Consider the following 26339-nt stretch of genomic DNA (forward strand, 5'->3'; position numbering starts at 1 on the left):
CACTGGAAATAAAAATAACTAATTAAATAATCTCCTTTTAAAATAGGTCTGTGTCTGTCAGGCACTTTTCTACATTGCTGTAAAAAAGGGGGGGGGGAGGATCTCCTATGGAAAAGTCTTATATTAACACTTCAATAAACCAGATTATAATTCTTAATAGCATCTTTCTAATCAAGTTTTTTCCCAGTTTAATATATGAGTAATTCAAACTGTAGGGCAGATGGAGATGAAGTCTTGACCACTGGCAATTTTGTTGCAGTAATCAAAGAAATCTCATTTCCTCAAGTCCATACCTGAGAGTAAAGTAACAATCCATTTCCCCCCAAATTGAATAATACCTGTTTCCCATATCTTCAGCTTATCGTCTTTTGTTCCATCATGAGTTATATTTCCAATCAATGTTAGCAGAATCTTAATATTAATTGTTTCAGATTTCCAAGGACATAAAGAGGATGTATTGAAAGAAAAATCATAAAATGCCCCTTAGCATCTAGCTAATTCTTATTATGATCTGATGCTGAGATATAAGAAATCCATTCATGAATACTAGTTTCTTATGAAGAGAGTCATATAAGGAAAGTAAATTGAAGAGACAGTTTTGGAAGGAAAGAAATGTAATGATAAATTCAGGAAATATACACCTTTACAGAAGAGGGTGTCAAAAATATTTGATAAAAACTTCAAATTCTTCAACGAAGCATTCTTGTTTATATATTCCATACAGAGGAATGTGGCTTACATTTTGGTACAGATGTCAACAAGCCAGCGAATACACACTTGAAATCTCTTAAACATCCCCTCCTTCTTTTGCATCTTCCCTCTCAAGCCATCAATCCAAATAGTGCCTAGTGCTTAGCTGACTACTGGTTGAAGAAGAGAGGGAGAGAAGTTTGATAAAACACTTCTTTAAATATTTTATTTTTAAAATAATGGGTGTTAATGTAATACCTGGAGACCAGGGTTCTATTTTTCAGTTTCTCAGATCACACAGATGTCACTGCATGTGAATCATCTAAGGAAAGTTATTTTTTTGCTTGATTATTACTAATTACTTTCCATGACTAAAAATTCCATTTTTAGTGATAAGTAAAACTTGAACTTCTTAATGCTTCCGTTAGTTTCACTCTTTGGATATCTTCAAATGTCAATTCTTACTGGAACACAGAAAAAATTTTTTTTAAAAACTGAGACTCTATCTGTGTCAATAGCATAAGAAAACAAAGGTAATTTAACCATAATGAACGGAGAGGAAAATGCCTTTACAAATGGCTGCTTGCCAGAAGTAAGATATGTGTGATCTTTTTCGTCATTCTTTGCATGCTATTAAGAGTTAAATATAGCAAACACTAAATTACAATATGAGAGATGATCAGTAAAAGAATAATGATAAACAACTCTTTTCCTAAGAAGTCTATAATTTTAGTAGAAAGTCTGCCGCTGAGTGAGCTCAAACAAGTGACAGAGACAATGGAAATGGGCCTATTACAATCTCATGAATAAATTAAGAAGCCTTAAGAGTTTAGACTATATTGCACTAGAATTTATAGTAAGAGTTATTTGCATATTTGAAGTTCAATAAAGAGGTGGAGATAATAAGGAACCTCTAAGAATCTGGGTCTAACCCCTCCAGCTTCCGATCATTGCTGTTTATCTACCTTGCTGCTGAAAGTGAGAACTTAAAAGAATTGATTTAAGTTTTGTCTAGAAAACCCTTCAAAACAACACAAAGTAACATTTTGAAATTAACCTGTAAATAAATGGTATTAGTTTTACTAGCTATTAAATCCTGTGACTAATTTCACTGCCTAACTACCTTTATTTTCAAATCCAGCCCCCACAGATATCCTGCCCCGTAGTGCCTTGCTCCCAGGCTTAGTTTCTCTCACTGATTCTACACCCTGAACTGAGAATAAACTCTCTGAAATCCAACCATTCCATTCTACTGATTTGTTTTTCCATTAGGTCCCCATTGCTCAGAAAACAAAGCCTGTCCTCTTGGCTACTTGAAATTGATCTTCCAGCAATATAAATTGTAAACCCCAGACTGAATCTTACTTCCATGGCAGTATATGAAATATTTTTTCCACTAAGACCCTGATATTTTCTTCAATTAAACCAGAACTGTAAGATTCCTTCTTTCAAGTTACATTAGAAACAAGAAATCTGAGGACTTATTTGCAGACTGGGAAAATGAAATGATTTTTTCCCCCACTATATTGGCTTATCCATTTCTTTAGACAGAATTTTATATTGTACTTTGTAAGGTTTTAAGGCTACCTAATGCCACTACAAACATTACATTAAAAAGTAGTTTTCCTTGTTATGATTAGATGAAATACCAAAAGGACACAAATAATGGCTCTTTGGGGACTTCTGTAGTATTATACATAATGAATGAACTCATCTAAACTTCTCTATAAAATCCACCAACTATTCTAAAGGTTAAGTGTGTATAAAAATCTGGTATTTTCCTTTGCTAAGAAGAAGAGTTGAGAAACACTAAATGAATTGTTTTTCCTTCACAGGTGAACTAGGTTAAGTGACTATTCTTTGTGTTGTAAGTAGCCTTTCCTTCTGCAACTATTATTCATTGAAAGACGTCACCTTGCACGGAAATATTGTTGTAATAAGAAACTTTATTATATAATTTTAAATTCATCACTTGTAATTATTACTTAATATGGCAGATATAAAATATTACATTTTAAAATTTAAAAAGACTTGAACTTTCAAAAACCACCACCATTATTATTATTATTATTATTATTATTATTATTTTAGGATGTACTGGGGGTTGAATCAAGGACTTGTATATGGGAAGCAGGCATGCAACCATCGAGCTACATCTGCTCCCCAGTGGGAGTTGGCTTTTTCATTTGTTTGGTTTTTTTTTGTTTTTAGGAGGCACCAGGGATGGATCCCAGGACCTCATACATGAGAAGCAGGAGCTCAACCATTTGAGCTATATCTGCTCCCCAAAACCATCCTTTTAACAATTATATACTGAAGTATATACAGAAATACTTTATTTTATTGTACTTTGCTTTACTGCACTTTGAAGGTATTGGTTTGTTTGTTTTTTAAATTAAAATTTTGTGGCATGCATCAGGCAAGACTGTATATACCATTTTTTCAACAGCATGTATTCACTTCATGTCTCTGTGTCACATTTTAATTAAGGTATATAAATTGTTTTTTACATATAATGTAACTGTCTCCTTAAGTATACTGTATATTCAAATAACTGTCAACACAACTTTGAAAGTTCCAGGAAACAAAAAAGTTTGTGTGACTCACTTTATTGAGATTCTTGTGTTACCGTGGTGGTGTGGAACTGAACCCGCAGTGTCTCTGAGTTATACCTGTAGTGCATATTAGTCCCTCTCCTAGATACTGGAGGTGTAATGGTTAATAAGACATATTTGCTGAATTTGAGGTGCTTACAGTCTAGAAGACCTATCAAACTTAATACAAATAATGGAAATAGGTGACCCCATAAAGGCTTATTTGGTGAGCAGGGAATATTATCTAAACCAACTGAGAAGGTCAGGGAACAGTTCAAAAGAAAATATCTAATGATGAATAGGGATCATTGAGTCATGTGACAGTACAGTAACTGGGAGAGTGGCAGAGGGCGTACTATAAGCATTGCCTTGCAGATAAGCAGCATCATGGGTTATTTGAGAGGAACTGCAGGGGTTCAGTTCGGCAAATAAGAAATACCCTGTGCAGGGTGGGGGAGTGCGAAGTAGTGGGATGTGGGGGCAAAGAGGTCTAATGAGCAATGTGGCAGGAGGCATGGGCTTCAGCACCTCTCACATTGGGAAAAGGAGTTGGGAATTGATCTATAGTACAAAGAGAAATCACTGCAGGTTTGCAGTAAGTTGGATGATCGCCTTGAACTTTAAGAAGATCACTTCTTTATCAGCTCAAGGGTATTAAAGTTCTTTATGAAATACTTACAGGAAGTTAGTAATAAGGAGCTAATACTGTAAAAAATTATAGTCTTATGTTTTCTTTTAGGTTGTCCCTTTCCTTAAAGCCAGAGATTACATCTGAAACAGTTTTGTATTCTACATCAAATTGAGTACAATCTTGAATATCATATGTTTTCAAAATATACTTGTTGAATAAAAGTTATAAAAATTGAAATAAGGCTCTACCCTAAAAGAGATGTAATGAAACTTAGCAGGAAAGTGATGTTGGAAGCTGAGACTTGTGTATTGTAGGTTATGAATGGAAAAGGAACAAAATCCAGAAAGGATTTATAATAGGCTATAAGTCAAATTTTCTAGAATATAGAAGGCATATCCAGGAAAGGCATTTCCTTTCAGACTAAAGTCTGAAAGGAAAGAAAAAAAAAGATGTGATTATCTAGATTTAACTTGAATTGCATGGCCAAGATAACTAATTAAGCAGAAGTGGTATGGCAGGTGCCTGGTAAATTGGCAGGGTGCATGGAGATTCAACAGCCAGGGCCCAGGACTCATCTACATGTGCACGTATGATATGAAGGCTTGGGTTACCTAATATGACTCTAATCAAGATGGAGGGACAAGGAATCAGGAAGGAAGCTCAGTTATCGGGATTGACTGGGCTACTAAGGAGAGAAAATTGAAAGGTACTGAGTTGCAAAGAGAGTACCTACGTGCTGAGATCTCTGATGCTAAAGTCAAGATGCAAAGTAAGATTGAATATAAATGGTTCCATATTTTGTAGTGGCCATATCCAAAATCTGGGGCTGCATATACTCTACAAGCAGAGATTAAGAAGACCCATCAGTGAGGAGATTTAGGACTGGAGGGCCAGGAATCCATTACTTTGCCAACTCTCAATTTCATAGTAACGATGTGACACTGATAATGCAAAGATCAGTGTTTATCTTTGGAATGTCTAATATAATATTGTTTTTAGATGGACGTATTAAATAAGTTTAAATTATGTTCTTAGAAAATAGACCAGATAATAGGCACCAGTAAACAGGAGTGTAAAATATGTCAGAGAAACTACAAATAAGTATCTACTAAAACAGTTAAAAGTAACTGCACATATAGTTTAAAATCTCATTTGTAATTGACTTTTTTATAAGTCAGAGTTCGATTACAAAGCCCAGCAAAATGTCCTACATGTTGCATTCTCTCAATAAATGCTGGGTTAATCAAATACAATCGTAACTTATACTCAACATGTTTTAAATTGGACTCTTCTCTTCCAAAATCATGCCCTTCTTCTTCCAGCATTCCCTATTCTCATAAATGTTGATCATGCATTCTCAATATACTAGGCTTAAATCTTCAGCATTACTTTTAACTAATTCTTTTCCTTTTCCTTCTCCATGCTATTGTACTAGTTAAGGATCTACCAACCAATTAATTTTTCCTGTCACACATTTACTAGATGAAACTTATCAAAGGTTTCATTTTACTATTTTACTCTACTGCTCAAAAACTTTCCACTATACTTAGAAAAAAGTCTTATTTCCCTCCTGGCATTTATTGACCTCCAAGAGTCAGATTCATTTTCTAAAATGGTTGATTCAATGACCCCTTAAGTGTTTTCTTTTCTCTTGCCTCAACACCTCTGCTTACATCATTTCTCTAATTTCATCTCTTTTCTACCAAACTAAGTCGTAATCTTTCTTCAAGTTGTGGCCAAATCTTATATCTTCAATGGAACTTCCCCAGCTTTACCCTGCTGGGGGGTTTTTCTCTCTTTGAATTCCTCCACGACTTAAAATCTCTAGTACTCATTTGTACCCTCACTATCTGTCATTACAGGGCATCTTCGAATATGCATGTGCCTTATTTTCCTCAACTAGGAAGGCTCTGAAATGAACCATGGCCAGCTATGTACCTAAATCCCTTCCAATAGAACCTCTGCCAGGGCAACCCTGCAACCTTGCAGCCATATTTTATACCAAGTGATTGTGTCCCTTAGACACAACTGATTGGACAAGATATAAATACCTGCCTTGGAACAGCCAGTCCATATAAAGGAGATGGATAGTTTCTCTCTCTCTCTCTCTCTCTCTCTCAAATAAAGGAACACCAAAAACATTACCCATTTATGAGCAGAAAAAGAAGAGTGATAGTGACAGAAGGAAATGCCACCATGAGTTTATAGGCATAACTCAAACTGAAAAAAAAAAAACCACACACACACAATAAAAACCAAAATATGAGAAAGCAGAGATGACAACAGAATAAAAATGTAGGGAGAAGCAAAAAGCCTATGAGAGACCATGCCACCTAAAAACAGGAAGAGAGAAAGAGAGAACAAGAGGAAAGTCCAAATAGCCTACACACACTCACCATAGTTCTGTTCACATGTAATCTTTAAAATAGCCCTTTTTAAAATGGAGGTAAATTAAATAGGTTTGTTTTTTCTTGAAATAAATAAAAAGCTAGGCAAAACAGTACAACAAAGTGATATTTTAAATATGTTAACATCAGGCACCATGTCTTTTATATTTTAATATTTGTCTTAGCATCTGGCATAATGCTATACCGCAGTAAAAAATGCAGAAATTATAAGTTACTAGACAACCAGGCAGTTCCTCTTATTTATTCCTGTCTGACCAGCAGAACCCTTCTTTCTTAAAGAAAAGAGGCCAAATAAATGATTTAATTGTATGGAGGTGGGAAGTGTACACTGTTTAAAATAACTCTAGGTGCAAGTACTCTCTGACATATGAAAAGAACTAAATTTAAAAAAAAAAAGATTATGTGTTTAATGACAGTACCTGGATTTTTTGAAACTGATGTACACATTAACTAAAAATATCACCAAGCTAATTGTATGGCATTCTTTGTTTTTTCCAGGTATCAAGAAATCCTTGTTACTTTGTATGCCATTCTATGATTCTGGATGACTGGCACTTTTTGGCTTATTCATATATCAGCTGGATTCTTCTACTGGTACTCTGTAAAAGACACTGGCAAACCACAGAACAAAATTGATTATAAACTTTTACATAGATAATAATTGTTGTAAGAATATTGAAAATGCCCTGGTAAAAGGCAGACTGAATGTGTCCAACTTCAGGTAGCAGTGCTGAAGGATGTTTGTTTATTTCATATTTTCTCCCTTGTCTTCTCTCCCAGTTTCCATAGCGTAGGCAACTTTGAATATATCATTTCTCTACCAGGTTACAAACTTCCTAAACCTGCATTTTTGGTGAGAAGCAGACTCAGTAAAAAGTCAACTGGGCTACTAGAACATTTAACACAATGACAAAAAGTAAGGCCTAATAGTATCATCTTCTGTTATTTTACTTACATTTGTTTTCAAACATGGAGCTGGAAAACCTAATTCAGCAGAAAAGTCAGTCATGGCCATTCAATAAAAATAATTCATTGATAGCTTTTAACTTCAAAGTCTCATCCACATTGTTTTGGGAAAAAAAGCTTTTAAAACCAATAACCATTTACTCAGAATTCTGAGCCTCTTCTATGCTATGGATCCTTCTGACAGTCTGGTGAAGCCTAGGGACCCTTCTCAGAAAAAAACAAAACAAAACCAAAGAGAAGATACACAAAAATCCAAAGTAATTACTAAATATGTAAAAGTTTTGTAATATAGTATCATATGTACTCATATATTAACACATTAAATAACAAGTGCATGTGACAGGTCTCCTAGAGTTTCAGAGTAGTGATGTTTGTAAGCGGTATATTCAGAAATGTGCAACAAGTATTATGCGATATGGAAATATTACTAATTTCTATTAGTGACAAAGTCAGAGGCATCACTAAGACTAGAATAGGTTGATGCCTACATTCAAAATTGATGGGAATTCTAAATTTCAAGTAGCCCTTAGAGAAAGTAAAGATGTGATAGAGAAAATAAAGATAAGATTTTTATTTACTCATCAAAGGACACAGACACCCTGAATTCTATCCATCCATCCCTGGAGGGTCCTATATCCTAGGCTATAGACCTTTGCATTAAACACTTAAAAGGTCAGACTGATAATGTCTGTCTAGTAATCGCTGTGGAAAGTACTTATATTGTTAAGCTGAAAATTATTAACAATGGTAGAATCCAGAAACAGGAAAGGAACTGGCATTACTATGTTACTGATGAGTGGATATGGGGCAATATTTACATGTCACATAGTCATTTTATGGATGTTTAAAAATTGTGTGTCTGCACATGTGTACCGGAAAAAAATATAAAGTGAATTTTTATTTTGAACAAACCACTGCAAGTATCTTCAGATTTCTCTGAGCTAAGAGCTGTGGTTTCAATTTCTTGGTGTTTTGTAGTTAGATAATAGTGCTGAGTATTTATAGGTTTTCTTATATAACTATAGTTCTATCCATTTTTCTTGTCAGAATAGTTTATTTTCGGTCCCTGCTCCTGTTTTCCTCGAATTTTAGTACTCCATTTACTGACTTTGCACTGGCTTTACTTCTTTTTATAGAAGCATATTCCTCAGATTCAATTTATTTTTTAAGCTGGGCACTTTATATGTCCATTCCCTTTAGAGCTTTAAAGAAATGTGTATTATTGACCAGATAAAGCTATTAAGATAACTATTATGAAATTCATTTTTAGATCCTTGGCCACTTTAATGGCTCTTTGGGGTTTAAGATAAACTCCAAGTAGGGTGCACGTTAACCTGGGGAGAGGGTCTGTGGCTATCATTTCTTACTCACCACCTGCTCAGTCTGGAACACTTACTCTCTGGCATTCTCTTCCACCTCCCAACAGAATTATGTAAGGGCCATTAATTGCTGGAGCCTCCAAAATTAAAATGTCTTTTCTCAAACTTTAATTTCATTGACCAGCTCCTATGCTGGAACTGTTGTTTTCCTTGCTCTCTTTAAGTCTTGGTTCTCCTTCTACTTCTCTTTGTTTCCTTCTACACCTTATCAGTTAAGCTTCTCTGTTATATCCCTTTAAATACTATCCTCAGCAAACTTACACTCTCTACTCTCTTTCTTGGCCATGGCATATGTAGCAGTTTGATATTATTGATGAATTCCAAAAAGAAACATTGGATTATGTTTGTAAACTGATCTTCTCCTCTGGGCATATTAGATTATATTGGATTCATAGGTTTACTTGATTAAGTAATTATGTAAACCTCTTGTGCCATTAGGGCATTGAGTCCTCACCACTTAGTGGGTGGGGACTCACAGATAAAAGGTATGGCAAAAGACAGAGTTGGAAGGTTTTCGATGTTTTGATGTTGAAGTTTGATGCTGAAGCCTTAAGATGGAATTCTGGGAAGTAAGCAGAGGATACAGAAGCAAGCCCCAGGAAGAGAGGAACACTGAATCCAGAGAGAAGCCTGAATCCTCACAGATGTCGGCAGCTATCTTCCTCCAACACGTGAAAATAGACTTGGTGAGGGAAGTAACTTATGCTTTCTGGCCTGGTATCTGTAAGTTCCTACCTCAAATAAATACCCTTTATAAAAACCAACCAATTTCTGGTATTTTGCATCAACACCCCTTTGGCTGATTAATACAGCATCCTATCTCACCACTTCACCAATCTCATGTGTCCCCCAAATTTAAATTTCATTACCTGAAATACCATCTTCGTTTTAATACCTAGCTGTATTTCCTCACCAGATGTCCTAACTGCACTTAGAATTCGATACGCCTATACAGGAAGGGAGACTGTTGTGTTCTTTACATCAGTTGAAGAAGATTAAGAATGAAATGAAAAGCATATGCTTGGATTTTGTTCTTCCATGCTGCTGAAAATAATCACTTCTAAGTGTTCTGATTTGGTTGAAGATGCTGGTTAGAGTTGTATTCCAGCAACTCTATTGTTGCAACCACAAAATTCGCTACCTGACTGCCAGTAAAATTTTACAATAACCATTTTTAACCTTGGGGAAATCATGCTATCATTTAAAAATTGTGTATATTTCAGTAAAAGATCAGAAAACATCTATATTCTTTCCTTTCTCCAGTCTGGAAAAGGCATTTATCACAGCTGGTTAGTGGGCATGGCAAAAGCAGAAATCACTGTGGTTTGTGCCCATAATTTCTATATTATGAAATAACCATGTGTCCTCTTGTTGACCCCAAATTTTACCTAAGCACCCAAGAATGCAATGTTAACATGGGAAGAGAATTATGACTGGCCTACAAATTACATTTCAACTATGTTCCAACTTTTAAATCCTATGAGTTCTTTTCTAGTAGTTTGCTTATAGGGAGATTTTTTTAATTTTGTATGTTTACACATATTTTCTGTTTGAATTCTACACTTTTTGTGAGGGTGAGGCTGAGGGATGATGGTTAAAAAGGCTGATATTTTCAGTTTGAGAAAAACACAATGTTTTTCAATCATACACAACAGTTCTACATTTTATGAACATTAACATCAAGTTATACTGTTCCTAAACTATCTGCATACAGAGTAGTGCATCTCTCTTTGTCTTTATTTGGTAAATATCAGTGTGACTTTAGCCTGGAGAATAAATGCAACATGAAATTATAATCCCTGAAGAAATACAGCTTAGTGCATAATGAGAATGTTGACGTAATTTGAAAATCAAGAAGTTCTTCCTGGACGTTTCCGTAATTATTTGCAATCATATATAAAATTGTCAGGTAATGAGAATCTGATTCAATTTGTTAGAGGTATTTAACAAGCCTTAGGGGGTATACTTAACATATTCCAGATATTTTTCTCTCTCTTCTTTATTATATTACCACTTTAAGATACAGAAGGAGAACTTTCAAAATGTGATATGTCTATACAAAACTGCTGCACAACATTTGGAAAAATATACCCAGAGGCAACTGAGTGAAGACTGAACTTCTATGTCAGACACAGAAAATCTGTGACGGCTTGCTCGGTCGGAAGAGGTGGGGTCTGGCTGCGGACGAGGGGTCGGTCCAGCTCTGGACGAGGGGTCGGTCCCGCTTGGGACGAGGGGTCGGTCCCGCTTGGGACGAGGGGTCGGTCCGGCAGCAGACGAGGGATCGGTCTCACAGAGGTTGCGCGGTTCGGCTGACGGGGTCGCCCGGAGAAGCAGGCGACTAACTGGGGACAAGGGAGGCCAGGCCCTTGACAGGGGCTCTCAGGACTGGAGGGCGCACGGCAGAAGAACTACCGCGGAGACAAGGTAAACACGCAAGTCCACTTTATTGAGGGAGAGGCAACAGTTTTATAGGGGCTGGGGAAGGCTGATTGGTTGAAGCCATGCCCTGTTCTGATTGGTTGCCGGCGAAAGGTCAGTGGGTGGTACTGGACGGGGGAGGGGTGGTGATTAGGGATTGGCTGTTGCTGTTGCTGGGGGAAGGGGCAGGGTTTAGGGATTGGTGGCTGCTGTTGCTGGGGTGGAGGGCAGACTTGAGTTTCCCGCCCACGCCTGCCTGTTGCTGCTGTCGGGGGAGGGGAAAAGGGCAGACTGGAATCTTCCGCCCTGCGCCTGCGCAGGGAGAAAGAAGAAGAAGGGTGCCGCCCCACAAGGCATCGTGTGGCACCATCCGGGAGGAGGGGCGGTCACGGAAGCATGGCTGCCGAGAAGGGGAGACCCGAGGGCACTCTGCGCCCATGCCGAGCTTCCTTCAGGGGTGGCGGTGGGCCCGACCAACCACCCTATTATGGGGGCAGCGGAATTAGGCCTACCGCGGCCGCTCCCCTTGCCAGGCCAGCAAACCACACTTCAGCCCGAGGGGTGACCGCAAAAATCCAATTTGGTTTTGCCATTGAGTCAATTTTTGCATTTATTGTTGCAAAGACTTCATCCTGCACTAACATTGGAATCACTTATTTCCTCAAGGGCCATCGATAAACTTGTAAAGTTGTTTTTTTGTTTTTTTTAACTTGTCACAGATTTTAAAAGAATGTGAGAAAGTAAATGAAAATAATTATCTCTAAGAATTTATGGTAAGGTTATGGTTATTTCTACATGTATCTATATATATTTATGGGTAGATTTTAAATGATGTATATATTAGATTTAATATTATAAAATTAATACTGAATATAACACTTTCATCAACTGAGAGTCAATTTCTTTATTTTCTCTTATGTTCAGTATGGTAAAGATTCCTTTTGTCCATTTGAAGTTCTGGATTAATTTCTGTTTTACACAATTCAGGTAAAGTAGAGAAATCTAAAATGTGTATTAGATAATGCTTTCAAAAACAAAAATCATTGCTGAATTTCTTATTCCAAATTTCCAATTAGAACAGATATTTATTATGTGCAATATAGCTAGGTTTAGAGTTAGTTATTTTTCTTTGTTTCTCTTTAATTATTGCTACATTCATAAAAGTTAAAGTCTCTTTTGGTGTTTCGAACATCCTGTACGCTGCACAAAAATACAGTTTATAAGATGGATTTTGAATATATAAATATTACATGTTATGAACTAGTCATGACCCCAAAATGAAATTTCATGACCACACACTGACAAAGTCTAAAAGGTAAGTGATCATCCTGAAAATGCCACCACATGAAGTTAAACAGCAATCTTAACTCACTCACCAAATATTAAAATTCTCAAGGGCAAAGGGTCTGTTTATCTTTGGAACATGTTTTCCTCTTTGGAACATTCTCATCTCCACCACCCTCCACTTTTTGCTTAGGTAACTACTACACATTCTTCTGCTCTCAGCTTAAATGTCACTTCCCAAAACCTCCAAATCAGAATTAGTACCCCTGTCATAGCTCCCTCTTCTTTTCCTCCATTGCCCTCATCATGGTTTATAACTAAGTATTATGTTATTACTGTTTTTCACCCCCACAGGTCTGCACACTCCATAAAAGAAGGAACTGAATCTATTTTCATTATCATTGTTACCCTAACTTTAGAGAGTAGCTTCTGCTTAATGAAATTTAGTGAAGCAATTAAATCATTCATATGTGTTCTAAAACCTAGGATATAGACATACTAAGGAAAGCTCAATAAATATTTGTGATTAGTTTGTCACAATTGAATAACACATCCACTATTTTATAACACTGGACTTAGGTAATTATCTTTTAAACTTAGTGTATTTTAATTCTTATTTCACTTTGTTATAAACACCTCATTTAAAAAGTTTTTATGTCGGAATAATCTTTGATCATCTGTACAGAATAAGAAAACACTGGAATTGTTCATTCCACTGCTAGTTTCTATTTGCCATTCACTAAAAATCTTGAACCAATAATTGGTGATGGCTAACAAATATTGTAAATATAAAACCATAGAAAAAGAAATAAAATTAGGTGTTCATGGTTCAGAAGTACTTTGTGATGTCATACTTTTAAAAAACCACAGCAGCTCCTATCTCCTATTGTTTTTGTTGGATTAGTAATATTTTATTTACTTAAAATTATGCTAATGCCATAGAAATCCCTAAATCTATGTAGCTGTGAAACATAGTATACAGGGAACTATAGCTAACCTCTAAACAAATTGTTCTCTAGTACATATACTCAGTTTAATCAGGATAGGCAAGTTATTTCAAATTGTACAAAATTGTAACAGAAGAAAAGGTGAAATATACAGGTATTGATTTTTCAAGTAACTCAGAATCCTATGCTTATTCATTTTTTATTCATTTTGTTTGTTGGTTTATTTATAACATTTACTGGTCCAGGAATTTTACTGGGTACTTTATGTCCTATTATTTTAAATCTGTCCATCAACATAAACCAATGGCGTTATTAATTCCATTTACAGAGGTAAAATCTGAGACTCAGAAAGAGCAACTAACTTGTCTACGACATATAGCCACAAAGAGAGAAAGTCAGAGTTTAAACCTCACATCTGTTTGAGTGAAAAACCTCTGCCACCTCTTATCAAGTGTTCTTTGTGTGTGCAGCGAAATAAACGGTTCCTTTTGCCCCAGGAGGAGCAGTATCATGCAGTGGTTTGGCGGGCACGCCCTGCAGCTGCAGTGCCTGGGATCGCGACTAGGCTCTGCAGTTTCCTACCCATGTGATCCTAGGCAAATTATTCAATCACTCAGTAGCTGGGTTTCCTCTGTAAAAGGGAACCATGAATTAATTAACAGTACTTACTACTAAGAGTTAAGATGATCAAACAAGTAAATATTTAAAGTACTCAGGCCAGTACTTGACACATGGTAAGTTAAAAGTGTAAATTAAAATCAACTTAATCATGTAACAATTAGTTGGTGACAATATTAAGTCATAAGTGAGTAAAACTGAGTAAGAAAAGAAATGTTTGTAGTTATTTGAAGATTCTTCTTTATGAAAGCAGTAATTAAGTATTGGGCATATAAAAGTGCACAACACATAATTTATCTATAAATTATTTTTGCAATTTTCACTGTTTTAAGCCTGCAATTATACAAACGATATTGGTCAGCACAAACATATTAAAAGATGTGTATATGTGGGTGTATGTGAGTATGTGTATTTGGAAATACTATTTTCAAATAACTCAGAAATCATGTGTTTATTTTTTTATGTGTGTATTTGCTTAAAATATTTGCTGATCTAGTTATGTGACTAAGCACTTTATGTAAACTGTTATGTATTGTAGTGCATTACTGAAGTAATGAAGTTTTAAAGAGTTACAACTGGTCAAAAAAGGAAGACAATGAAATATTAATTTATAATTTTGAAAATATATTCACATCTCATCAATTTTTGCCCTAATTATATTATAGATTTCTTAAAATGAAGGACTGCATAATTTCTATATTATTTTATAAAATGAAAAAAAAAAGACCTAGAAAATTTTAACATTTGGGAACATCATTTTTCCCTCAGTTGAAGATGTTAGTTTTTTCATTTTTAATAAAACCCTCTGAAATCATGCAAGTCTTAATTCTTTCTGGCATAATAGGTTGGACATGTTGTAGTATAAGAGCTCCCTTGGTAACTATCTTAATTTCCAGAAATAGTGTCAGCGATGAAAGTGAACTTGAGTGCCATTCCTGAAATTTAATCATGTCACATTAAAACACCCAGGAGGGAAATGAACATGGCCATTGTGGGCCACATAACCCAATAAGTGAAAACAATCCCAGTTATTTTTATATTAGTTAACTAAAGTGGTGTAAATTTCTATTGCACTTACTCTCATTTAGGCACCATGCTCTGTTAAATGTACAGGGCAAATCATATCTGTTCTTACGAGAATAGATTTCTCATTCCAGTTCATCATCATTTTTCTTTCAAGCTATTTATTAAAATGGCTGTCTGAACACTTGAGCTTATATCATTAAAAACAATAAACGTTCTAAACTAGGACTTTAATTAGAAGAATCTGTAATACTATAATCAATGTTTGGGAACATCTAAATGATTTTCCTATATTGATCAAAAGTAACTTCAATTACAATAAAAAATGATCAAACTTAAATCTCCTTTAGATTTTTAAAACATGGTTTACCATTAATCTAATATTCAATCTATTTCATTTTGTCATATTGGGAAAAACAGGCTTAGTATATTGCTTAAGACTGAAAGACAAAATTGAGGGAAAGTCATAGAAAGGTTAAGATCTGAGAAGAGAAAATCTTTTTGATGTCTCTCTACACAGTGAAAAATAAATCAAGAATTACTGGTTTTATATTTGCAAGGCTTTTTCATTGTAGTAGTTATTCGGATCACAGTATTTGCATGTGCCAGTTGTTTACTTAAAATGGATGATAAATAAATGTGATTCAAGATATCTGCATGCAGAAGTAGCCTAAAAAGAGAAACAAGTTCTCTGTTTGTTTCTTCTATGTTAACTCAATCTGCACAAGACCATTGCGACATAGTTATAAAATATTTTATCAAGTCAAAGAAAAATATTTCAAGTTGCAATCTACATTTATTGAGTACCATCTTAGTTTTCCCAGCTGCTATGACAAATAGCACACAATGGGCTGTCTTAAACAATGGAAATTTATTGGCTTACAGTTTTGAGGTTAGAAGTCTAAAATCTAGGTGTTGGCGAGGCTTGCTTACTCCCAAAAATCTGTGGTACTTTGGTGCTGGCTTCTGGCAATCCTTAGGGTTTATTCTTTGGCTTTCCTAGCACATGGTGATGTTCTCTCCTGTTTCAGGTTCCCACTGGCTTCTGGCTTCTGGCTCCTCCTCATGACTTTATCTCTCTCTGTCTGAATTTTTTCTATTTATAAAGGACTCCAGTAATCCCAGTTAAGGCCCACCCTCATTCAGTTGTCCCACACATAAACTAAAAATAACATCTGCAAAAGGTCCTATATACAGTGAGTTCAAGCCCACAGGAATATAGAATAAGATTATGAACACGTTTTTTCTGGGGTCCATATTAGTGTCAACCAATATGCCAGATTTTATTTGAACAAATTGGCAAAAACAGCCTTGGAAAACTGCTTAAAAGTGAAACATCAGGTGGGAAAATAACTTAATAGTAGCTGTAAACACAGAAAAATAAGATATCATCCCTACACTTAAACAACTCAGAGTGCCAGGTTCATTCATCTGTTCAGCAAATATTTGTTGAGCACTTACTATAGGCCAGCACTGCTCTAGCAATTGTGATTATCACAGTAAAGCCTTCGTGGAATTTATATTCCACTCGAGAAATAGTGAATAGAGTAAAATATATTAGTGATCAGTGCTAGGGATAAAAATAAAACAGAGAATTGTGTAGTGTATGTTTCTATGTGTTGGGATAAGAGCTAAAATTCTAGTTTAAGAGGCCAGAGTTGAAAATTCTATTTAGGTCAGGGAAGGGGCTGTGGAGAGGCTACCTTTAATGCAATGACCTGAAGGAAGAATAGGAATTAATTTTCAATTAGATTTGAGCTGGTACCACCTCTAACCTGAGTATGCTGCCGTGTTCCCCTATAGGTGAATGAATTCTTTAAGTTCTCAAATTCAACAATAAATTGTCAGCATGGCAGAATGAATTTTCTCACTCTGGATGTTCTGAAAACTCTAAAAGATCACTGAAAAGCATGTAGAGTAGAGCCATATCCCCTAAAAATTAGACAATCAGGAGACTAAGGATCTTTAATGTATTATAAGCTCTTAAAATTTCGTAAAACAAAACAAACATCCTGATTGAAATGGGTTATAAAATGTACCCTGAGTGACTCTTTTGGACCTCTTTTTTGGGAGCAAGTGATGGACAGAAGTGCTAGAATGTCAGAGCAAACGACAGGATAAAGGAAGTAGGGGTGTGAAGATGGTGTCCTATCTCCCCTGCTATCACATTCACGTTCAAATAGAAGTTTAAATGTATGTATACATAAAACCAAAAGGAAAACAAAAGGATTCATTAGAGAAAATATCGAAATCTGATTTAGAAAACAGTTAAGCACAAACTGGTAGCAATTAAGTCCACAGTCCATTTTGATAGGCTCTTCAATAATGAACCAGGCTTCTTTCTTCTCAAGAGTATTTTCACATGTAGTGTCTTCAGCAAAAATATCTTATGGGAGGATGGGCAGGTTTCAATCACTGGTTTCAACATCCAGCTCACATGCAGGTATCCTTTCAATTTCAACATGGAGCATGCAACTGGTTGTCCAGTTTCACCTTGGTCAGTGCAGAGGAGCAACAGCATCTTTTCCATCCATGGCCTCAGCCTCTGCTCTTAAGTCCCTTCACCCCCAACTTACCAATTCTTCAGATCCCTATGGCATCACACTCTAGGCCATCTCTCCTAGGATATCCAGAATCCCAGATACTACTTCTTATTAAGATCATTTGGGGAGCTAGGATTTGACCACTACTGGGTAACACCCATCACTAAGCAGGGGTCTCATGGAACTTCCCCACACTGTTCTCCTTCTAGGCTAATGGAGGGGTCTTGTCCTCCAATTGCTCCCCTGGCTAGGACTCCCATGGGTCAGAGGAAGCCTTATTCTGCCTGAACATTACTTTCATGTGGGCACTGCTTAAATTTAGCTTAAGTTCCAGCGCTTCTTGGGTTGTCTTCTATTCTGACAACAGATCTCTGTTGTTGCAAGAAGGTCAGATATATTCATAGACATCAGTTTTTTTTTTTTTCTTCATCTCATTCATAAGGAGTTCATTTACTTAAAAATTTCAGGGCTGATTGTGCAGCCACCACACATACAATAAACCAAAGAAAGGAAAGTTGCAAGTGTGGTGGGGCTGACACCACAGCTGTAGCAGGTGGGCCAGGGACCAACTAACCTGAGTTTGAATTAGCTTAGTGGGTAGACAGTTAAATGATTTATAGGAAAGCTGCCAAGAAAGGTGGTTGGGATGCTGTTGTTCTATTTAGTCATCTGGTCTACATGCTTGGTCTGCCCGTTCCTTTCGTCCTTCTATGCCATGCAGCTTCTTCTATCAATTCATGATGAATGTTCCTATTCAATTATTTTAAGGTTAGAATGCTTTTATTCCAATCCAAGGTATTTCTTTGACATTAAGAATTTCATTATTATAATGACGTTTATCAAAATTCAGTCTGACATGCTGAAGGGTATTAGCATCTCATAATTAGGTATTTATTTTGTTTATATGCATAATCCAGATAAATTCTTCATTCTTATTTCATAAGTCACTATGGTCAAAGGGGAAGGAAGAGAGGGAAAGTGAGAAATGAAATTGTTATTATGATTAAAAAGGAAGGGTTGTATGTATGGTGGGGGGAGAGTGTAATATGTGTTTGCATTTATTTTGTTCCTCTTTGCCTGAAGAGGCATCTCAATTTAATTTAAATTTAAATTTAAGAATATTACATTCTTTGTTATCCTGCTTCAGTCACTGTCTGTGAGATCTTGGGCAAACCACATTACATTTGTATTTCAGTTTCTGCAGCTGAATTTGCATTTACATTTACATCCTGAATTTGTATAATGTTGTGGTACTCGAATAGTATCAAAGCATTAGAACTGTGAAATTTCTACAACTGTCCAACAAGGTCAAAGTTATATCATTATTGTTCTCATTAATATATGTTCAGGCCCAATTTAGGCTTCATCGCACTGACTCTAGACCTGCTGCTATCTTTCCCCTGGTTGGTTGGTTGTTTGGGGGGGAGGGTGGAGGTTCTTTCAACCTCTTTGAAACACTTCAGGCAAATTTTCCTCAGTTGATCCATCAAAAGAAGATCCTACTGTCTTAGGCTTCCAACAAGATAAATAAATAACGTGCAAAATCCTTGCTAATGTGTGCGCCAGGTCAAATTGGATCTTCCTTTATACCTGTACCTTTTATTTGTGATAAAGGCCATTTGGTTAGTGCCCCGAATTTATTGTTGGAACTGGAATAACTACTATGGTGGCAGAAATTTAGGTTATACACAGACTCAAAAGCTAAAGTGGATTCATGGATAAGATGCACTTGTGTCTCTGAGGAACTACTGCCATTCCCTTCAAATCACAATATGTGGATAAACAGTCCTATGTATACAGTGCCCTGAGACACGCTGGAGAATACGTGTATATTAATAATAATAATAGCAACAAATATGAAAGGTGTCATTTCAATATAATAACTCTGAAAGCAAAAGACATGGATTTGAGTCCAGATTACAAAATAAAAGGAGGTCATTATATATATATATATATATATATATATATATATATATATATATAAATGAATACTTACTGTATTGACAATTCCTTCCCATAAATTCACCTGGACACTCGCAGGAATAGTTAGCAATGAGGTCTGTACATATTCCACCATTTTTGCAAGGCTCAGCTTCACATTCATTTATGTCTGAAAAAAAACAGAAAGGAGGAGGAGAATTCTTGATGAAAAAAACTGATTCAATTTTTGGAAGGCTATAGGCATGTTAAATAAATCAAGATCTGAGTGATGCTATTACTTTGGGTGTATGTGTTTTCAGTCAATAATACAAATGCTGCTTAAACCAACAACTTGTTAACAATCAAATTAAATCAAGTTCAAATGGAATTGAGAATCCAGATGAAAGACCAAGAGTACTAACCCACTCTACAACTCTGAAAATAAATATGAATAGTTTGGGGAACTATTCAGTGTATCTATATAATTAAATCAAACAAATTGACCCTGATAGAGAGATGAATTATTATCACTTACAAGATCCAGGAACCTCCTCTGCAGCAGCAACTGCCAATTAACACTGTCTCATTTCATCTTAATTCATTAAAATTCTAACTGACAGAGATGTTTTAGTTTCTAAATAGTTTGCCTTTGATGAATGCAATGAGAAGCAAATTAGAGTTAATAGCTAAAGCTCGTTACATGCAAGGTATAATAAATGTAAATGATGATCACTTCCTAATCTCATTCGAGGGTTTCTAAAGTTGAGATGAGTAAAGGGACTTACTTTTCATATATCATTATTATAGTTGATGCAAAATCATATGGCGTAAAAAGCATTCAGAAAAGTATACTGATTTCCATACTAAGCATGGACAGCAGAGAAAATGAATACGATTTGGACAAAAAAAGAAATAATGACTAATTCAGTCAAATATTAATCACTGATATTTACAAATCATTTCCTCAAAGCACAGCATCGTGCTAGGTTCTGTGGGGGCTAGTAAAGTAGCTGGAGAGCACACACCATTCCCTATTTCTTTCTCTCCCTGACTTGCATCTTCTCAAATCCAACTCGCTCTGTGCTATTCCCACAATTCTGGGTTTTTTTTTCTTTTTTTTAACCTTCTTACAGATCTCAATGACATACTTAGGAATTGTTTGTTTCTGTACTTTCACTCTTTCACCTAGTTCACTGTGAGCTTCACAGTGTACTGCCTCTAATGCAATGTTCTTTGTATCCCCTATAAATGCCATTCTGTATCTGGAAGACTATTAGGGTTCAGTCAATGTTTCCTAATAAACCTTCTGACAAAAGAATATAAATAGTGGTAGGCAAAATCTAAAAAAAAGAAAGATTTTTTTCTAATTTCTAATGTGTTTTCTGATACATTATAAGCTACCAAAAGGTACTTCTGAAGTCCTAGGTTATCACAGTGCTTAAAGCAATCTAGAAAAACAATTTGTCCTTTCTTTCAACTTCTGCCTTCTAAGCAGCATCCACTCCTGAAAATAGAATATGTTGTCCTCTCATTCTAAGTTGGCTGTAGAAAGTTTGATCTGAATTTTCTTAGGCAGGTAATGACTTTCTTTGAAAAGGAATCTGTACTGGTTTCAGGTCAGCTGTCACAGACTGGGAGTAAAGACAAATTCCTGATTGTCTTCAGAAAGAATTTATATAATTTGAGGATTTTATAATGTCCAATAATAAGATAAAATCAGAATTTAATAATCTTAAAAAAGAGTTGTGTATTGTAATACATGATAGATACCCCAAAATTTGACACTGACTGGGAAGGAAGGAAGGAGGGGAGAAGGGAGGGAGGAAGGGAGAAGGGAGGGAGGAAGGGAGGCAGGGAGGAAAGGAAGTAAGGAAAATATAATTTGATCTTGGACTTTAAGGAAGGTTAAGATCAATGACCATGGGATAGAAATGGTGCTGTCCTTCCATGGCTTAGAAGGGAAATGTTCCTGGTGTGATGGTATGTGCAGGTACCTGTGCAACCCAGTTTGTCTGGAGAGAGAGTTTGTGGATGGGGTGCTGGGATCCAAGTCCGGAGAAGCCCATAGGGACTAAATCATGAGGAACACTCTGTGCCAGCTGAGGGAATTGGGCTTTATCTTTTGGCTTTGCAAACTTGAAAAGCAACAGAAAGGTATCTCTGAACCCTGGTACTTTAGAAAGACCTGGTGAAACCATGTGTGGGATATACTTGAGAAATGAAAAAAAAGAAGGCAGGACTGAGAATCACACATGATGTGATACCAATAAGTATGACATATATTTTAATTTTCAGGTAAGAGGTTCTATGAATTGGCTCATTTTGAGATTGAAATATTTAGTGATTAAAAGCAAAGCCAGCTTCTGCTGCTTTGAAATATTAAAAGAAAGAAGTTTTGATAGTCAGCAAGGTGACAGCAATCAAGAGTTATTATGCACAATATTAAATATGTGCAGGTGCTGTTGTACTTTGCTTTATTAAATCTTCCAAGTCTTTATACAATAAATAGTATTTAAAATATGTGAATGTGAATTTAATTGAGACAAATCAACCTTTAAACCTTTCCGACTCTTTGTTCATCGAGTCAGATCCACAATCATCAAAGCAAGATATAATAATTAAAGAACATCTGATTCTTAAAAAACAACATTTAACACCTTTGTCCAGGAGGTAACATGAGGTGAAATGAATTGGAACTACACTTGCTGAGGTGAAAATGTTTTATTGCCATTCTCAAGTTGTGATTAAGAATGACCTTTCCATTGTTTAATGTGCATTTTCATTTATTTTTTAAAAACGGTCTTAATCTAAATTGATAAAAACATAAAATTATTTTAATTGACAGCATGTACTTTAATGAATTATATTGAAATTTGCATTTAATAACAAAATTAATAAAACATTTCTGCATATGTACATATCTAATATGTAAATTACATGGATGTGTTTATATATTAGTATAATGCAGGAGTTCTTTCAGTTCTTTCAGCAGGGAAAGGCTATTTGTTCTGTGATTAACATCGAAAGCAATATAAATGTAAACCAAACTCTGTTTGTATAAATCATATTTAATTAAGGACTAGATGTGTTCACAAAATATAATGTAATGAAATGAAAATTAAGTGTTTGCAATAAATCACATACATTTCTCTTTGTCACAAATCTTGACATTGTCATTTCCAGAAAAAAGTCTATTTGTATTCGAAATATACTAGATTTTTTATAACTAGAAAAATTTAACAAAGCAGTCCCCAAATAAAATAGCAATTTCTACATTAAGTTATTTTTATTGTTCATTTATAATAATGGCTACAACAATTTTTGAAACCTTTGCTCTATGACTGCCTGTGGAAAACTGTTTATAAACAGCCTCATTCAGAATTGATTTGATAATCAAGGCACCCAGATGAGTCCTGAGTCCTCACTCCTTAAACACAAAACTTTGCTGCCCACCTGCTACTGTGACTAAATACAATAACCAGAGGTGCAAATGGAATTTCAGATATGGACTCATGACTCACCCTTGTTTTCTGAAGATTTTGTTTGTTTTGTTTTTGTGAAGAAAGAAAAAAGAAAGGAAATGGAGGGGAGGAGATGGAGAGGGTAAAGAGTTGGTCACAACATGTTGAACCAAAGTAACCTACAAGGATTTCCAGGTTGTTGCCTTGGTTCTAACTATTTACACAGATTGGTTCATTTTACTTGCACAACTTGGACTCTCTCTTTTAAGCATCATGCTATATTTAATCCATTCTTCACAGACTTGTAAACAGTTTTACTTAACATACAACCCATCCAAAGTGTACAATCAATGGTTCATAGTATATTCACAGAGTTGTACATTCATCATCCCAATCAATTTTTGAACATTGCTAAAAGAACTAATGTTAACCCATGCACACTTTGGATATTACAGTATTCTTGCTAGTAGCTAGTAATACTCCTCTAGTAATTGACAAATGCATATATTCATTAAGGTAATTTTGAGTATTCATTCTTTAGGGAGATCACCTCAAATACCTCTGCCTCCTGAAATGTGCTTAGTTACTCCTTTCTTCTTTTTCCTGGATCTTTATCAGATATGCTAATTTCCAAATTATAGTCCAAAAATCCTGAAACTGCCTTTGGAATGGTAGGTTGTCAAAGAGTTATTGAAAATCTAAAATATATTTACTAGTTCCTTATTTAAGTCCTCAAAGAACAATGGATTTTCTGGGCTTAATTTGTTCCCGTAGAACCCATGTTGCTTTTCCCCAGATAATTATGATTAAATATTCAATAATTCTGTTCTTCATTATAGACTTGACCCACTGGCAGTAGGAGAAATGGAAATTTCTGGAATCTAGCCTCTTCTGGAGAATTTATGTATGTATATATTTTTATACTGGTTCACATTTGCAATCTTCAGAGTAGAAATGCTATCAGGCTGGATTCTTGAGCCATCGGTGCACCAATTTAATCCTTGAGTTCTCTTAGAACGCCTTAGGTACATGCCATCTGTCCTGGTAGTTTAGCTGCATTTACACTGCCAACTTTGCTTTAAAGCATTTTGAACACTGACCATCATTTACAACAGGACATCCAATCTGTCTGAGGACAGAAATCAATCTAACTTCCTCCTCCATAAAGACAAAAACAACTTAATTCAATCATGAATCTATCTCCTTTCCATTTCTAAGTGTGTCTAGGCCCCAAGAATATCAAGGAGAAACACTGATTCTCTGGCACAGCAATCTCTCCAATCTCTCCTTGATATATTAAAAGGACACCACCATAAAGCCCCCTTTTTTTCCTTTATTGTCATGACTTCCTTATTGCTTTCCCTTGGGCTGTCTTTCCTTCCCTGCAATATTGTTGTTGACTGCTAGTTAACCAGGAAGAGCTTATTTCCAAGAACCTGCTATTTGTGATTCTTAACAACACAATTTCCCTGGACTCTCCATGAGTTATTAAATATTCTCTATACCTCCTGTGAGTGATTGCATTTTAAAATTTGACCTTTTAATATTTATTTTATCTAAAGCCTATGGTTTTTCAGTTTCCCTTTTAAGACTAAGTAGGTGAATTTCTGGGAATTTCATTTTCCCACCCTCTCAGATGTTGAATTTTCTAGAGGAACTCCCCCAGTCATTTCTGGGACCAATTCAGTATATTTTTAATCATGTGTACTTGAACTCCTTTATGATCTGGTCTTGTACTCTACCATCAGTAATTCATTTTAATGTAGCAAGTTAAAATCAGTATTATTCAATAAGAATACATCACACACAAGTCTTTTACAGTATTTTACTTATAACTTTTACTTACCAAGAATGACAGTGAAAAAACAGCCCCAAATTGAAGTGGTATTTAGCTATCACCACTTTTTAACAAGAGTCCTACTCTTGGCCCGTCTCTGTCCTGGCATCCTAGCATTTGTTTTGAGATCCCAATTTAGATGCAAATACCTTTGCTACTAGTAACCAGAGCCCAATTACCTGGGATGTTTCCAAATAAAATTATTACAGTAAAGCTTTATTTGCCTTTAATTAGATATTTGGCCAGCAACATAAGGCAGCCTATGGACTTAACAGCCATGGGACTTAAACAGCAAAAAACCAGGGGAGATGTAAGGGAGGTTTAGGAGGGGAAGTCAAGAGGCAGCTATGTCTCTATAGCTCAAATATCATGGGATTTGAAAAAAATCATAAATAAAAGCTACATAAAATATATACAGTAGAAGCCAAAAAGAACAAATGTCTCCTTTGGGGAAAGCTTTTGCCAAAGAGCAAATAATCTCAAAGGACATTACCTCAGGAGCATACAGCATAACAACTTGTCCTGAAATACAAATTTGTTGACTGGTAAGAAAAAGCTGTGGGTATCTGGGACTGAGGGAATCCTCAAATACATCCTATAACAATGAGTCGCTTGATTGGGGCAAGTGTCCCAGCTTGTTCCAAGGCTGTTCTATTAAGGAAAAATGAAGTTAGAGCAGTGGTACTTTTAATAATTAGAGCTTTAAACCATACCTATGCAAAGGTTCACAACCAGAGATTCTTATTTAAATGGCCTTGGGTAATATAAAGGCAGCAGATTTTAAAAGATTTACAGAGTTGACCAATACTAAGTCAAACCTCTGTGTATAAAGCCCATGGATTCAACTCTCCACCCATTCATCACACAGCCTATCCATCCATCCATCCACCCATCCATCCATCCATCCATCCATCCATCCATCCATCCATCCATCCATCCTTAGTTCTGTGCTAGGCACTAAGAATGTAAAGGTTAATATGCTAGGTACCTTACTTTTCTCAAGATTCTTACATAGTAGCAAAAAGATAAATAATCAGTTACAGTTCAGAGTGACAAGTGCTACAACAGAAGGCACACTTTCCCAAAGGACTCCACAAATGAAAACCAACCAACCCCCACCCCCCAACTAAATCTGTATAGAAGGATAGGAAATTTTGTGTTTTAGAGGAAGAGTCTAGCAGACTGGGAAAAAATGCGTCTTAGTCATATTGAATTATAAATAATTGAATCCATCAAGTTTTAAAGTTTTTTTTTTTTCAAATTAATACTTGTGTCATTATTCTTCACACCAGTAGCCTGTAGAGCTGAGAGTGATTCATCGTTGATCCATAGTTCTCTGTGCCAAGTATGTAAGTCATATATTTCCTGGTTCCCTCTTTACATATTTTTCCAGGTTCATGATGATTTATTCAAAATTAACTACACTATTCTGTAAACTGCATGTTAAAATAGCTCACATTTTTACCAGTTTTAGTGGTAAACTAGATTTAGTGTTCAACAATGATGAACTACTTTGTATTTTTCTTGAGTCATCAGAAACCCATTAATCACGATGTAAGATGAGATTCAGACTGGAAGCATAGCTGTGATTTACATGGCTGTTCTCACCCACGCATT

General features: G+C 35.7%; 1 protein-coding gene across 2 annotated transcripts in view; it reads right to left on the reverse strand.

Annotated features, from left to right (window-relative positions):
- EDIL3 (EGF like repeats and discoidin domains 3) overlaps positions 1-26339 on the reverse strand; it is a 472512-nt gene that overhangs the window by 171298 nt on the left and 274875 nt on the right. For both annotated transcript variants that reach the window (XM_004477129.4, XM_023584262.2), the window contains one exon: positions 19501-19614. In XM_004477129.4, coding sequence (XP_004477186.2) covers positions 19501-19614 — 114 coding nt within the window. The remainder of the gene's footprint in view (positions 1-19500; positions 19615-26339) is intronic.

This window comes from Dasypus novemcinctus, chromosome 2, assembly GCF_030445035.2.
Source record: "Dasypus novemcinctus isolate mDasNov1 chromosome 2, mDasNov1.1.hap2, whole genome shotgun sequence".
Taxonomy (NCBI): Eukaryota; Metazoa; Chordata; class Mammalia; order Cingulata; family Dasypodidae; genus Dasypus; species Dasypus novemcinctus.